Below are 16,214 nucleotides of genomic sequence, written 5' to 3' on the forward strand. Positions count from 1 at the left end.
CATAAAAAAAAGATATGTAAAAAATCACTCAATTGCCTTTCCAACAGTTTTATGCGGCTGTTGAGTAACTGTAAAAAGACTTTAGGTGTTAAACCTTATGGGTTTGCATGAGGTTTTTGGTTCCATTATCTTTTAGTGGAAGGCATGGTCATGGAGATGTGGTGGTTGGACGCGATGGTAGAACAGCTGGGGTAATGACATCTTAACCAATCCCCCTGGTTTTTAACTTTTACCCTTACCTATGCCAAACAACTTTGGGTCATGATTGTAATGGTTCATTTTCCAATTACCATATATACTACTCGCTGGTCATTGTGCCTTTGCTTGTCTCACTGAAAGGACCCTAACTCTATTGGCTTGTTTGCTAGCTACTAATGGGTTTTGACTCGACTCCTCTCTGGTTGTATCCTCCAAGATAATCACATAGTCCCTATAAAAAATGCATGTCAAAAAAGTTTATCTTTAAGTCATTCATTTCCTATATAACCTATCATCCATGAGTTATATGCATTGCAGACCACTTCACTATCATCTATCTGGATTTTGATCCAGCAGTACTCAAACCATGGGAGCAATTTTGGCTCTAAAAACCAGAGTGAGTCCATCAGAAGCTGAGTCAACCTTCCGGCCGGTACATGGTCTGATCTAACTTTTTTGCCAACGCATTTGCACTGAAGCTCAATGATTGTGCATGAGAAGTGTATAACTTTTTATTGATCACTACATCTTGTTTTTGGAATCTCTTGTTATTGTTTCTCTTATAATTAAATAATCGTGGACTAAGTTCTGATTCTCTACATCTTGTAATGATCAGTCCTTTTATTTTTCCTTATTCTGCAGAAAAATATTGTAGCATATGCATAACTGTCGCTGGAAATGTTGTGCTGCAGATAGAGGAAAACCTTTTTTTATGGATACGGGGAGGATGGACAACACCTCTAGAGAAGGATCATGCTATCTACTGCTGAATATTTTTAGGAAATCTTCATGTTTCTTTTAATCTACTTTAACAAAGAATGGTGTCCTAACGCCAGTGGATTTGTAAAATTTGGCTGTAAAAATTCTCGAAGAAGTTGTCACTGATGTAGATCTGTCGCCAGATTTACGCAGAAACTACCAAACTACAACTATCTCTACCAACTATCTAAGCAAAAATTGAAAAAAGCAAGAAAAAAAAATGAACAATTCAAATAACCAAATATTTAAGCAAAAGAAATTAAGTAGGATTCTCGTATCAACTTTGCATTAAAGATGAAACCTGTTCTCCTCTTAAAGAAATTGGCTCTCAAGGGCATTAGATTTTGGACTTTAACAGACCTTTAATTTTGGATTACACACAATATTTATATTTATATTTGGATTTTGATTTAGATTTGTGTTTGGGTTTGAGGATTACGAATTAGAGGCTTAGACCAAGACCCGAACCCAGCTTCGGTTTGATCTTTGACTTTATTTTTAGTACTTGAAACTGTTTTAACCCTTAAGTATATTTTTGACCTTTGACCAAATATTAAATCGATTTTAACTTTGCATTAAAACCTTTTTTAATCTTCCTGAATCTGATACATCTCCGTTTGGACCTTACCCTAACATTTTGCATGGGATTTTAATAGTCAAAACGGGTTCAGTAGTCACCCTTATCCTTCATTGGTTTGACTTTTGACCTAATCTTGGTCGGATTTAACCTTGTTAGGATCATTTTTGTCCTTGTTTGATGACTACTTTTTGCCTAACGTATGAGCCTTTATGAATGACCATTTTGGCCAGCTATGGCTTTTTATTGCTAGATATTTTGGCCTCTTTATGGTTTTAATGATGACCTAAGGGCTGGGGTCTATATAAACCCTAACTCTCTCCCTTTTTTCTCATCTCTCTGCGCTCTCCTCCCCTCTTTCTTTCTCGAGCCCTCTCTCTTATTTTGGAGTTTTTGTTTGGATTCAGATCCAGCTATGGTTCTAAATCAAATCAAATCCTAAAATCCAAGTTTGGTTATAGTTCATATCCTTATCCAGGATCCAGATTTAATTGCTAATCAGACCCATATCCAATTGTTGTTTGAATCTCGACCCAATTACTGTTAGAATCTAGATACATAGTCAATTAAACCGTAGTCAAGAGGTTGTTTAAGGGGGTCCGTGTCAAGATTGTTTTGGGTTCTCACAGTGCATGGTGTGGTCCAATCATTCAAGAGAAGGTAAAAACTCGATTGTATCCTAAGAGCATAGTTGCACGAATACTGATTGCACTGATAACTTGTTCACAAGTGGGACAACTATGGCTTGAAAGGTAATGCGTTTATGCATACCTCTGAGCTCACTGGTTCAATCTCAATTGCCTGAACCACTAAGTAAGGTAAAATTTTATTTTCAGCAGAATGTCAGGCAACCTCAATGACTCATAGACCTAGCCACAGTCTGAATGGGATTTGATTACTTAAGCGCGGGTCAGAGCCTCAACTAGGTACTAAGCAAGAAACTCAGGGTTCAGGCGCTATGTGTGATTGGTCAACCCATGTCCTAGTCAATAGTAGGGAAAGTTTCCCCTGGAATTTTGCATGTGAATGCTGGTGCCACCCAGACGTAGGTCACATATGACTTGCATGTTTTTGGGCACGTATTTGTTGATTGGCCTCACATGGTTTACATTAGAAAAAGTATCGCACAGCCAGGATGAGTGTGCTTCTGCACCTGGCTGCCATCCATCTTCTTTTGGGTCGTACAACTGACAGATTGTCAGCCAAAGATGGATGGTATCAGGTGCAGCGACACACTTCAAAGTGTGCCATGTGATGGCACCTGATCCTAGCTGGGCTGGAATGGACCTCAAAGTGTGCCATGTGGATGGCACCTCCTGGCTAGGCTGGGATGGACCTTTTTAAGACAATTATTTGAAGATGTAAGGAAATGTTAGTGCTTGATTGCTGAGATGAATATGGAGAAAAACGAGTTGAGTTTTTTTTTTGGGCCAACTTTAATTCATCTTAAACAATTAATGTTTAATGAAAATCGATGGGATGGTCCAACGACATTCCACAAGGATTTACTTAGACCCAAGAAGGAGTGGGGACCTGTGTGATGGGTAGTTGCACTCCTGTGTGACCATCATTTTTTCTCCTATTCGTTGATCACGTTCTGGACTGCCATGTTTTTTACCTTTTTGCTATGATGTATATACCTCTTTGGCACTCTAGAGTGCCCCACAAGGCCTTGCGGCCTAAGAACCCGTGTATTCGGACCCTCTCTTCCCCTCTTGATGTACTTTGCTTTCAAGTATCTATAAAGAAGCTTTTTGCATCCTTGTCTCTCTCTCTCTTTCTCTCTCGCTCTTTGTGTTTGTGCATACGCGTACTCTTGCTTCCGCTCGTGCGCATGTGTTGTGCATTGCTTGTGCGCTTAAAAGGCCTACCTTCGGTGTTTGTGATTACTTGAAGCTACGTCATGGGGGCCTTCGCTTTCAAGCCCGTGACAAGTTGGTATCAGAGCCTTGTCGACATTGGGAGTGACAATGGCACCAAAGAAGATTGCCATGACCCCTTCAAGGGGTATGGTTCCTGTTGAAGAAAATTTCATGACTGATGATCGGGTGTCAGCCATCTCACGCGATGTTGTGGAGTTGGCTGGGTCAGTGACCAACATGGAGAAGTTGGTTAATGAAACTTATGTCGCTTTTAATGATCTCAATGCAGAGATTAAGACAACAGTAGAGGGAGTGGAAGACTCGGTGGAAAGTCTTGCCACTAAACTTAACTACTCGGTGGAGGACTTTTCCACCAGATTTGATGATTTTCTGGGTCGGTTCAACATCATGGCTGCTGAATTAGATGTTGTTCGACGAAAGAATGAACAGTTGGAGCGGCAGTTGAGAACTGCTCCGGATAACGGTGTTGCGACATACGTGGATAGGCCACGTTACAGGCTACCTGAGTCCGCAAAGTATAAAGGCACGCGGGACTCAAAGGATCTCAAAAATTTTATCTACGAGATGGACCAGTTTTTAGAAGTTGCGAGGATAGAGGAGGACGCAGATAAGCTGCGGACCGCAACAATGCACTTTGCGGATTAAGCGACCCTCTGGTGGAGACGTTGCTTGGGTGATGTTCGACGGGGATTGGTTGCTATAGTCTCATGGGAGGACCTCCAGAAGGAAATGTGAGACTACTTTCTACCTAAAAATCAAGAGAAAATGACCCACAAAAGGTTGTTGGCATTGAAACAGACAGGGTCAGTGCATGACTATGTCAAGGCATTCTCTTCGATAATGCTAGAAGTGGAGAGAATGGATGATTAGGATCAGTTGTTTTACTTTGACAATGGGCTGCAAGGATGGGCAAACCAAGAACTCATTCGGCATGACCCTGCAACGCTAGCTGAGGCGCTTGTGGTTGCAGAGAAACTTGCAGAGCTTGATAGAAATGACCCTGAATTTCAAGGCAGACAACAGAGAAATGATCGCAACAATCGAAAGGACATCCGAAGAAACGACCAAGGACAAAATGCTGGTCGAAAAAACCAGCAGAATCATGTTGAAGCTATTCAAGCATGAGAGCCGCCCTCTAAGGTTCCTGAGTTGCGCTCCTTCTTGGGGATTGCAAATTATTATCGATGCTTCATCAAGGGATACTCCCAGATTACGGCTGCGCTCACAGATCTGTTGAAGAAAAACAAACCAAGGCTATGGTCTGATGCCTGCCAGAAGGCTTTTGATGGGTTGAAGCATGCCTTGATCGAGGAGCCAGTGCTAAAGTTGTCTGACTGTCGACAACCGTTTGAAGTATAGACCGATGCGTCTGACTTTGCTATTTTTGGGGTGTTGCTCCAAGAAGGCCATCCTATCGTATTTGAAAGCCGAAAAGTTGAACGACGCTGAACGTTGAGACATTGTGCACGAACGCGAGATGTTGGCCGTTGTGCATTGTCTCAATACCTGGAGACACTATCTTTTGAGGTCGCAGTTTGTTGTGCGCACCGACAATGTTGCGACAAGATACTTCCAAACTCAGAAGAAGTTAAGTCCAAGGCAAGCATGTTGGCAAGATTTCTTGGCAGAATTTGACATGGTCCTCGAGTATAAGCCAGGCAGGACCACTGTTGTGGCTGATGCCTTGAGTCGAAAGGCAGAACTTGCAGCTTTGCTCGCTTGGGAGGGCAGTGTGAGCCAACCGACGAGCGATCTTCTTAAACAAGTGCGAGAAGCTTCAAAAAGTGACCCAATGGCTCAACAATTGACCACATTGGTGAAGGAAAGAAAGACGCAGAGATTCTGGCTAGAGGATGGTTTGCTCCGCACTGCGGGCGATCGTCTATATGTTCCGCGACAAGATACCTTGAGGAGGCGCTTGATGCACGAGTGCCACGATACTACTTGGGTGGGTCACCCAGGGCAACAGAGGACCTTGGCATTGTTGAAACATGCATTCTACTGGCCGCAGATGCGCGATGACGTAAATGCTTATGTGCAGACTTGCTTGATTTGCCAACAAGACAAGCCCATCAATCAGAGACTTGGTGGACTGTTGGAGCCCCTACTTGTGCCAAGTCGTCTGTGGGAGTGCATAACCATGGACTTCATTGTGAGCTTACCGAAAGCACAAGGATGCAGTTCGATTTATGTAATTGTGGATAGGTTCTCGAAGTATGTTGTCTTTGTGTTTGCCCCAACCACCTGCTCAGCTGCAGATACTGCAAAGTTATTCGTGCGAAACGTAATCAAACATTGGAGAATTCCAGAGAGTATCGTCAGTGATAGTGATGTACGCTTCACTAACAAGTTTTGGCGAGAAGTGTTTCGCTTAATGGGGACAAACTTGCATTTCAGCACAAGTTTTCACCCCCAAACCGACAGACAGACAAAGAGAATAAATGGCATGCTGGAGGAATACCTGCGGCACTTTGTCAGTGCCACTAAAGAGATTGGGTTGATTTACTTAATGCGGCTCATTTCTGCTACAACCTTCAAAAGAACGAGTCATCCGACCATAGTCCATATGAAGTCGCAACTGGAAAATAGCCGCAGACTCCGCACTCCCTTGTTGTGCAAGGACGTGGCAAATCACCTTATGCATACCAATTTGTCAGAAACTGGCAAAATCAGATAGAGTTGGCGAAGGCATATCTAAACAAGGCAACCAAGCGCATGAAGGAATGGGTAGATGAGAAACATCGTCCAACAAAATTTCGTGTTGGAGACAAAGTTTTGGCCAAGCTCTTTCCTGACCGCACAACTATCTTTCGGGGCCACCACCAAGACCTTATTCGCAAGTATGATGGTCCCTTCACAATTATCAAACGTGTGGAGAACTTGGTGTACCGGCTGGACTTGCCAACAAACTTTCAAGTGCATCCGGTATTCCACATATGCAACCTGAAACCGTTCCACGAAGATGAAGAAGATCTTCAACAGAGTATGTCTCAACGTGGTCTGATCCTGCATAAAGCTCCTTCAACAATCAGTGTACCAGACAGAAAGCAAGATGTCATCCTCAACCATTCCAACAACTATCTAGGGAAAGTAAAAAAGTACTTAGTGCAGTAGAAGGGATTGCCAGAATGTGAAGCTACCTGAGAAAAGGTCAGCAACATGTTTCAGTATCGACAACTTGTAGAAGGCTACCATGAACAATTGGCATCAAGTATGGCGCCAACTTAGGTGGGAGAACGTGTTTCGGACCACCATGTTTTTTACCTTTTTGCTATAATGTATATATCTCTTTGGCACTCTAGAGTGCCCCATAAGGCCTTACGGCCTAAGAACACCGTGTATTCGGACCCTTTCTTCCCCTCTTGATGTACTTTGCTTTCAAGTATCTATAAAAAAGCTTCTTGCATCCTTGTCTCTCTCTTTGTGTTTGTGCATACGTGTACTCTTGCTTTTGTTCTGTTGTTTGTGCACTTAAAAGGCCTGATTTCGATGTTTGTGATTGCCCGAAGTTACGTCATGGGAGCCTTCGCTTCCAAGCCCGTGACAGATCATATGCCATGTTCTTGCACTTAGTGTCCTTCTAGCGCTTGGTCGAACCCAATTGTCTTGGGATACGTCAGGAACCCTCCAGCGACATAGCATGGATAAGTAGTCTGAAAGCAAGCAAGCCAATTTGCTATTTTTACATACATCAGGCTTATTGATGATTAAACACTGCACTTGGGATTTAATCTCTTTCAGGTAATGAGAGGGAGAGAGATGATAACTATAATTAAGGGCACAGTGGAAGACAAGCAAGCATTGTGTTGGCCGGGTTCCTTATGGGTAACGAGGAGAGACTAACACGTGTCCCATCAAGGCAGATGCTACGTCTCTTTATACCAACTACCACCAAAATATCCTCCGTAAAAACAAAAATGTTCAAACTGCAGGAAAAAATAATGTCAAAAAACAAACAAAAGAAAGAAGACCTACCAACGGCGGCTACGCTTGTCTGGCAGGAGCAGTTTGTGTTGGGACGTTGCAAGTTCGAATCCCAATGGTATTAGTTGTACAACTGATAGGGATCTCCCTAACCCCAGCTTTCTCTGTCAAAAAAAAAAAAGGGTTCTGTTACCCACGCTAACGGAGGTAAACGGCGCCTCCGGGAAACGTCAAAAGATTTCGGGTGGGACGTTTCCGTCGTTGGTGCCCCTTCCAGAATGACAAACACGTCCCGCCCGAAACCTGTTTGACTTTCGTTTAGTAAACTCCGTTCCCTCATTTTTACGAATATGCCCTTATGACGACCACAATGCTATAAAAAAAAACCCACCACCATTACAAAATGTCAAGAACGCCCTTATGAACCCGTGTCCCGTAGTAGGCTTTGTAATAAAGAGCTTGTAACTTTATGAGCTACGTTGGCTTTTGGAAACGGGCCATGTTACTTACTTTGGAGGTCTGGACAATTTGTTATTGATCTCGCAAGTCCGCAACCGACCAATGTCCCTCACCTGCAAATACTTGTGACTGTGCGCCATTGGCCTGACCCGACAAAAGCTACGTAGGTGATGGGGGCTGGGATCCCGTCAGAACAAACGAAACTCAAGGGCTTTCTTGTCTTTTTCCGCTTAAAAAGATGCACATGATATGGTGAAGTAGAAGTGAAGAAGGAAGCTATTGAGGAGGAGAGGTGGGCCACCACAACCACCCTGTTTGCACATTGCCCGCCACGCTCCCTTTCCTTCCTGACCTCACGGCACAAACCACTTTATTAACCCCCTGAGACACGCAGTTCCCCGCCACCCAACCCCGAACGAAAATAAGCAACACCCCTCCATTTCCAAACAGAGGGACGCGATTCGATCGAGAGTGGAAAATTAATTTTAGCCAAAAAAAAAAAAAAACAGAAGAAAGGCGGAACTAAGAGGAAGAAAGAGAAGCTGTACGTAGCTGCGGCGCAGAGCCTCGAGGGATCTCATTCCCAGCCATGGACATCAAGATCTGCGGCTGCAAAGCATTGATATGGGCAGTCATCGTCCTCCTCCTAAGCAATGCGAGCTTCTCCGGGACGACGACGGAGCCGTCGGCTGCTGTAAACTCGAACTCGGTGCTGGTGGCGCTGCTGGACTCGCACTACACGGTGCTCGCTGAGCTGGTGGAGAAGGCGTTGCTGCTGCAGACTCTGGAGGAAGCCGTGGGAAAACACAACCTCACCATCTTCGCCCCTCGGAACGACGCCCTCGAGCGCGACCTTGACCCCGACTTCAGGCGCTTCCTGCTCGAGCCCGGCAACCTCCCCTCCCTCCAGGCGCTCCTCAAGTTCCACGTCGTCCCCCAGCGGATCCTCTCCGGCGACTGGCCCGACAACGACCTCTCACCTCGCCGGACCCTATCTTCCGGCGACGTGCTCCGCCTCTCCCGCAGGGACGGGGACAGGAAGGTGGTGGACCTCGCGACGGTCGTCCAACTGGACGCCATCGTCAGGCCCGACGGTGTCATCCATGGGATCGAGCGCCTCCTCGTGCCCCGCTCCGTCCAGGACGAGTTCAACCGCCGCCGGAGCCTGGCCGAGATCTCGGCCGTCCTGCCGGAGGGCGCGCCGGAGGTCGACACGACCACGATGAAGCTGAAGGTCAAGAAGAAGAAGCCGGACCAGTACGGGTACTCGGCTCCCCCCTACACGCCGTCGATGCCCATCTACGAGGCGATGGCGTCGGCCCCGTCGATGGCGCCGGCGCCGGCTCCCGGACCGTCGTCGGGGCACCGGTGGTTCGACGGCGAGTCGCAGGTGAAGGACTTTATCCACACGCTGCTGCATTACGGTGGGTACAACGAGCTCGCCGACATCCTGGTGAACCTGACCTCGCTCGCCACCGAGATGGGGCGGCTCGTGTCAGAGGGATACGTGCTGACGGTGCTGGCGCCAAACGACGAGGCCATGAGCCGGCTGACCACGGACCAGCTTAGCGAGCCGGGCGCGCCCGAGCAGATCGTCTACTATCACCTCATCCCCGAGTACCAGACGGAGGAGAGCATGTACAACGCGGTTAGGCGGTTCGGTTGGGTCCGCTACGACACGCTCAGGCTGCCGCACAAGGTGACAGCACAGGAGGCCGACGGCTCCGTCAGGTTGGGCCACGGCAGCGGGGCGGCCTACCTGGTCGATCCGGACATCTACGTGGACGGCAGGATATCGGTGCAGGGGATCGACAAGGTGCTCTTCCCGTCCGAGCCAAAGCCCAAGCCCACCAACACCAGGGCCTCCAAGCCCAAGGACGTCGCGCCCACCACCGCCACCCGGAGAGGTGCTCTCTCTCTCTCTCTCTCTTGATTCTTACTTTTCTCATCGTCATCATCTCATTTTGTGGACGTTTTCTTTTTTCTTTAGGCATTTTGATTGGTTGGTGACTTGAATCATTCTGCATTCCTCTGTTTTTCTTTTTCATTTTTATTAATTTTTAGAAATGTGGGTGACCTGTTGACCTTAGTCACCGATTGATTATCGCTGGCTGGCTGACAATTCGTCTATGATGAGACGTTTTAGAAGAATAGGTAGAGTGACATATACTTCATTTTGAGTGCGCTAAGCAAATGGAAGTGGAACAATGCTGGGTTTCTTTTGGGTGCCGTGCCGTGTACCCATGGCTTGGCTGGAAACCGGTAGGTTTGGCGTGCAGGGATTGAACGGAGACATGTTGGTTGATTAATTAATGCAATCTATGCAGGAAAAAAGAAAAAACCTTCGTCCCTTTGTTTGGCGTTCACAGGACAAATATGGGAAACCGATGAAGAGGTGCCATTCTAGCCAGGCGGCACCAATTCCTCCGGCTCTGCGCTCTCGCGATGTCCAGAGAATGTAGTGTTGATGGTTGTCCTATTAACCGGTTCAGATGGTACATCTGGTCCTGTTCACCCATATAGATGGTACCTCTAGGCATGGTTTACTATCATTGTTCATCCGAAAACCGGAGAAAAGGGGCACCCCTCGTGCTAGATGTCGCTAATTTCGCCCGATTTCCGACCTTGCTTAAGCCAGAAACCGGTAAATAGCACCATGGTGCTGTATAATAGTCATCGTTTATTATCTCACTACTCTGGTCGGTGTTATTATGAGTATAGTTCATTATTCTCTCGATTTATCGCCTGTGGCGGATGACAGCTAGTTCACGATCGAGATCTTTATGATCATGAGAGCATCCGAGGTCTACCAGAGTTACAGAAGTGGGGTTTTCTTTTAGGGAAATGACGGAGTCTTGTGCCCTCTACTTGTGCTACCGACAACGTCCCCATCTGAAGCGTGTCGACCTTTCCCCTGTTCCTTCCCGGAGTCTTCTGCCCAATCATTGAATGCTTCTCCCTGCATGTGGCGGTGGGCTGTCTATTTTATAAAAACTCAGGGTCGTTGCTGTCTTTTCGTCCAATTAAAGTATAGCCTACCCTTGTGATTCGTGAAACCAACTAACCCCTCTATAATCTAATGTATATTTGTTTCAAGTTTCGGGAAATGAAGAATTTATTTCTCTGTGTTTAAAAGAGGGGGATCGTTGGCTGCCTGCCCTGCCTTATTTTTTTTTATTATTATGGTTATTTACTGTTGTTATCGTGTTACCGGGTCGCCGTCGGTTTCTGGATTTGTGACGATGCTTCGTGGACTTTATGTTTGTTATTGGTGACCCAGGCTGTGTTGCATGTGTCAGAAGCATTTCTTTCCTCCATTGTGTTTGCTCTTCCTGACTATTGTATTATGATTTTTTAGTGGAACAACAATCGTGTTTGGTGAATTATGTGAAAATGGGAATTCATCCCCTGGAAGTAGAAAAGGAACAATTTGGTGCTGGTCTAGTCTACAGTGGGGTTTCATCTTCTTTTTTTTAATGGATATTGAATACGTTTTTCAGAAGAAAAATGCGGTTTACTTTTTTAAGTTCTGCAAACCTATCAATGAAAATAGGATTTTTTTTTTTTTTGGGTTTATGGGATATTTAGTGTAAACTACTAGAAACTCTAGATATCTCAGGTGCTATATGACACGGCGTGAGTGGCTGAGAAAATATGGCGGGGAGTCCAAAGTTTGATCCTTTCCCACCAAAGTAGTTTAATCGTGTTATTCTTATATTTGCTAGCTGTCATTTTCTCATTATGTTATTTTAATTGCACAAGGAAGTTGCTGGGTGTTTTTTTAACATGGAAGTTGGTAATGAGCACGCTAAAATTTTGTGGGCATTTTTATATGGTTGACCTAAAGATTTTTTCCGAAGATCGCTTAAAATATAAAGTTATTTTGGCATCTTTTGACAGGGAAATTGATCGAGCTAACGTGCAATATGCTAGCTATGATTGGACAGCATTCACGTCTCTCCACATGCCTGCGGACATGAGGTAAATTAGCCAAATTTCTTCAAATTTCCCGTTCATCATGATTTTGGCTGATATCCTTAACTTCTCTACATGCAGCATTGATGTGTGTGTGTGCGCAGAGAGATAGAGATAGAGATAGAGAGAGAGAGAGAGAGAGAGATTGGATTCTAAAACTTTGTTTGTTTTCCTTCTGTCAGACTGACATGTTTTCAAAGGATGTGTAAATTCGTGGGTGTAACCCCGACGGGAATATGATTGAAGGTGAAGATGCTCATTTTTTAAAACTATTTTTTTGGATTGGGTAAGGGTGCAAGACAGATGTTATACAAAGTTTTTCCCCAGTCTGTCAAAAGGGAGGTAGCTTGTCTAGTACATATAAATCTCAAGTTTTTGTGCTTTCAGGCGTTGTTTGAAGTCTAAAAGTTGTACGTTGACCCGTTTATGTTTCCGACGATGGAGGGACTTGTACAGAGTGTCTTCACGTGGTCTTCGCTGCCACAATAAACAGGAAAGTGAATAATAAATTCTTTTGCGTTTATAGCAACTGTAATTAAACGCATGTCCCTGGATGCTACATCATTCTTTGCCTCTCGTACTCTGTATTCTTACATGAAATTTTCTCCTACGGCGTATGAGATTTACCCAACCGTTGCTATGTTTTGAAGTTGGATGTCGGTTCTTGGATAATTAGGAAGATATGGAGGTTGGTAAAGTAACTCTATGAAAGATTACCTGGGAGATGTGGAACGCTAATCTGGTTGACCATCATTGTTAAGATATTTGGGTTATTTTGCCACTCAACTACTTGCTCGATTGTGAAAGCTGGCCTACAGGATCCAAGCAACAGCACAAGGGGGGGGGGGGGGGGTGTCTTTTTTTTTTGTTGTTGCTGAAAAGGAGCACAAGGGAGCATCTTAGGGTGTATTCTTTCAATCCACATCATAATCCCCAAAAACTTCCATTTCTTGTTAGAGATTGCTGCAACCAATATCTGAGTTGTGTCTGATTGGCCACATAGTTAAGTTGCAGCATCCTGACCAAGGAGGCTATTAGACGCTGCATGATGAATTGATCATTCACTTGCAACAGGCAAATGAAGCGCCATAGAGAGGTCCTCAAGATTAAGTTGTAATAGAGAAAATCATCTTTGTCCTTGACTTAATTGGGATATATGGGGCTCGTAATTAATGGCCCTCTACAATTTACCTCACCTCGTCCCTTTCCTTAATCCATCAGCATCCTCTGCTAATTGGAAGATTATCTTTCCCTCCAGTAGGGATGTAAACATGTCGGATCTGGGCACTACCGAGTTTGACTTAATGGGGTTCGATTTTGGATTTGAATTCAGAAGAAATTAGATAAAAAAAGAATCTGGATCCTATATTAGCTTAAAACCTGATACTTACAGGTTCAAGTTTGAATGCAAAACTCAATACTGAACCCAAATTCGATTACTAATCTGATTCGTATGTGACTACCGAACCCGACTAATTGGATTTGGGTTGGATGCTGGGCTAAATCCAACCCGTTAACATCCCTATCCTTGAGGCGTAGTCACTTTTTTTTCATTTTTTTTGGGTGGCTACCCCTGCAGAGATAGAGATAACAAGAAAAAAAAATTAATTTGCTCTTTCCAATTCCATAATTAAGGCGGCAAACCTTTTTCACCTCCTCAACAATTCATTGCAAAAGTTACTTTAGTGTCTCACCAATTTGCTTAAGGTTGAAACTTATGTCATTCTAATCATGGAGAGTTTAGAATGTGTCCATTTATGTTGCATGCATGCCACACTGTCACGGCCTTTTTTTAGGTGGCTATGCCTGCAAGTATTTTGGGTTGTGCAGAGCTAAGTAAGTCTGGCAAAAGTGGATTTGAGGCTATGCATATCTCATATCTCATGCAAGTTTAGTACAACAAAATATATAAAGTGACATAGTCGAATGAATTAATATATAGCAGGACGATGCCAAAGTCTTTGGTGCACGAGCGTTCAAGTCAAAGAGGGATGGGTGTGTTGCCTTTATGTGACGAGCGCACAAGTAATTGAGAGCTGTAGAGTCAGCTACAAGTCCGAATAAGTATCACGGACATTGGAATGAGCATCGAGTTCTCGAAATACACTGAAGGAAGAGCATATTGATTTTTGTGACTTGCAAGCCTCGATGAGCACAGCGTGCACCCCACGGGTAACCCCCGCTGCAACCGGCCCGTTTAATTCATTTTTTGTTTTTTTTCTTGTCTAGCCTTGCCTGCTCACAATATGACACGGTCGTGTCCCTTTTGTGGTTTCATAGGGTTGGCCTCGGCATGACATGCATGTCCTTGAGGTTTTTAAGGTTGGCCCACTTATCTTTTTTAAAGTTTGGAGCTTTAATTTAAATAGGTCTGGACGAAATTGATAAATATTTCAATGTTTTTTAAAATATCGTAAAAATATCATGACAGTTCGTTTTTCATTTTAAACATGCAAAACATCCTGATATTTTGAAAGTGTCGTTGTATTTACATTTTTCATCGATAAAGTCTGAGAAAAATGTGTTTGTATAATTTCTTTACGTATTTATGTTTTTATTATTTTATTATTTTCTTATTTTAAAAATTGAAGATTAATCATGCAACTGGTTCTAGTAAATGACAGAATTACCAAAAAAACAAGAAATTACTAATTTGAATTCCTGATATGAAATTAATAGTCGTTTTGAATTACTTTTGGCACTATGGTGTGGACTAAGTGGGGTCAGGGCCTTAAAACTTGTCTGAGTCCTGCTCTACGTCTACATTTCTGCCCACCTTTTGTGGCTTTGGGTTCACACCCAGACTGGCACTGAGTTGTCTGAGCCTGCCAAGCCTGGTTTCATATAATGTATTTCAAATTTCTCATCTTGGCATTTCTCGAGATAGGTGTGGCCTCCATTTGAGATGGGTGGCTGTCAATAGCTGTACAACGGCGTCGCTGCATTAAAAATGCCCTCATAGATCATTGTTGAAAATGGATACTCGTGTCATGATTGCCGGAACCAGCTATGGATCAGTTCTGATCTCACCAGGCCCAGCTTAGGTCTATTTCTGGATCCAAATCGCTTAAAGAAGCACATGGACCCATTTTGGTTGGATAAGGTATGGCTCACACGTATACACAACCCATTGTCAAGTCATAATTCTATCAAGATAGTTGACATAATCACCTTCTTTTTAAGTCTGAAAGTAGGTTTATTTTGATATTTGGCGTGTACTCTAGCTGATTGCTAGTACACGACATGTACTCGTCGATGCCTTTGCAAGAGTGCGAGGTTAGGCGGTAAGGTGGGCGACAAGACTGAGATGCTTATTGAGAATTTGCATACTTATCTCGTACACTTTGATGTGCTAATCACAAGATATAGGGGTTGCTCACTTCGGACCGCAGGGTGGCGCACCAATGCAAGTCAAGAGAAAGGTTTTCTATATAAGTGTTATGGGCGTTGACCCCGCCAGTAGGAGAAACCCTAATATTCTTTGAAAACACTGTTTTGTTCTCAATAAAATTTTCAAACATAGACTTCGTATTTCGCTGAAACGATCGCACCAGGGTCTTCCCCATATATTAATGTATCAACAATTTTTTTATCTTGGCTTGGTAATTCTCAATGTGAATGGAGATGTGTGGCCTCGAAGTTCAGGCAGGCCCGTGTGGGCACCAGCATGGCACCACCGAATGAAGTAGCTTCTTTTTGTATTCTAACTTCACGAACGCGTTCTCCATATATAATTGTATGAAAGATATTCGACTGTGGCACATGAAATCCACATAAATGTCGTTCGTATGCGAACTTGAAGTTGAGATGGGCCACGGGTGGCATAGCACCCCCGAGGCATGGCACATAGATGGCGATGGGCGAATTGACCCCCGTGGCCAGGAGCATGGAACTGAGCACTTGAGAATTACACACATTAGTATTGCAACTTCGACTATGGACTCACAACCGACAACTGCGAGGATGTGCATGCACACGCGCCATAAGCCTAGCGATGGGTGTGCACCCGACACGTGAGTAACATATGCACAATCCACACATGTGAGGCACACACGTGGCAGCAATTGAAGATGAGCGCTAGGTTGGTGCAGTCTCAAGTGAGCATCATAAGGACGTTGCCTTGTGGATTTGATGTGTGGGCTACCAAACCCTTGCCGCCATTTGATTGGAAGGACTATAAATAGTGCAATTCTTTGTAAATAATTCATTATGTGTGAAATGAAATGCAATTTCTCTTTGACTCCACAATTTAAAGATTGGGCCTCACTTGAGGATTAGGTTTTCTTTAAGATTTCGAATTCTAAAGATAGATTTGTTTCTTCTTCCTCCTCCAACTTCTTAGGGACGTATAGCTCTAGCTAAGACTTCTCTCCACAGTAGCAGATCCTCTTTGTTGCAGCATATCGCAACACTTGAGGATTGGTCTGCATCAGCCTAGC

The 16,214-nt window shown here is 44.2% G+C and overlaps 1 protein-coding gene across 1 annotated transcript; it reads left to right on the forward strand.

Annotated features, from left to right (window-relative positions):
• Positions 1-8,375: 8,375 nt before the first annotated feature.
• On the forward strand, positions 8,376-12,307 carry LOC149830733 (fasciclin-like arabinogalactan protein 17). Its single transcript, XM_090015917.1, has 2 exons — positions 8,376-9,707; positions 11,701-12,307. The coding sequence occupies exons 1-2, from the start codon at positions 8,390-8,392 to the stop codon at positions 11,778-11,780; spliced, it is 1,398 nt and encodes a 465-aa protein (XP_089872043.1). The 5' UTR covers positions 8,376-8,389; the 3' UTR covers positions 11,781-12,307.
• Positions 12,308-16,214: the final 3,907 nt, after the last annotated feature.

Source organism: Nuphar pumila, chromosome 8 (genome assembly GCF_984573655.1).
Source record: "Nuphar pumila chromosome 8, dmNupPumi1.hap1.1, whole genome shotgun sequence".
Classification (NCBI taxonomy): Eukaryota; Viridiplantae; Streptophyta; class Magnoliopsida; order Nymphaeales; family Nymphaeaceae; genus Nuphar; species Nuphar pumila.

What these genes read in the sequence shown, in the direction of transcription:
- LOC149830733 (XM_090015917.1), top strand. Translation starts at nt 8,390, where the DNA reads ATGGACATCAAGATCTGCGGCTGCAAAGCATTGATATGGGCAGTCATC. An exon ending in CACCACCGCCACCCGGAGAG is followed by an intron (nt 9,708 to 11,700) that starts GTGCTCTCTCTC and finishes ATCTTTTGACAG; the next exon opens with GGAAATTGATCGAGCTAACG.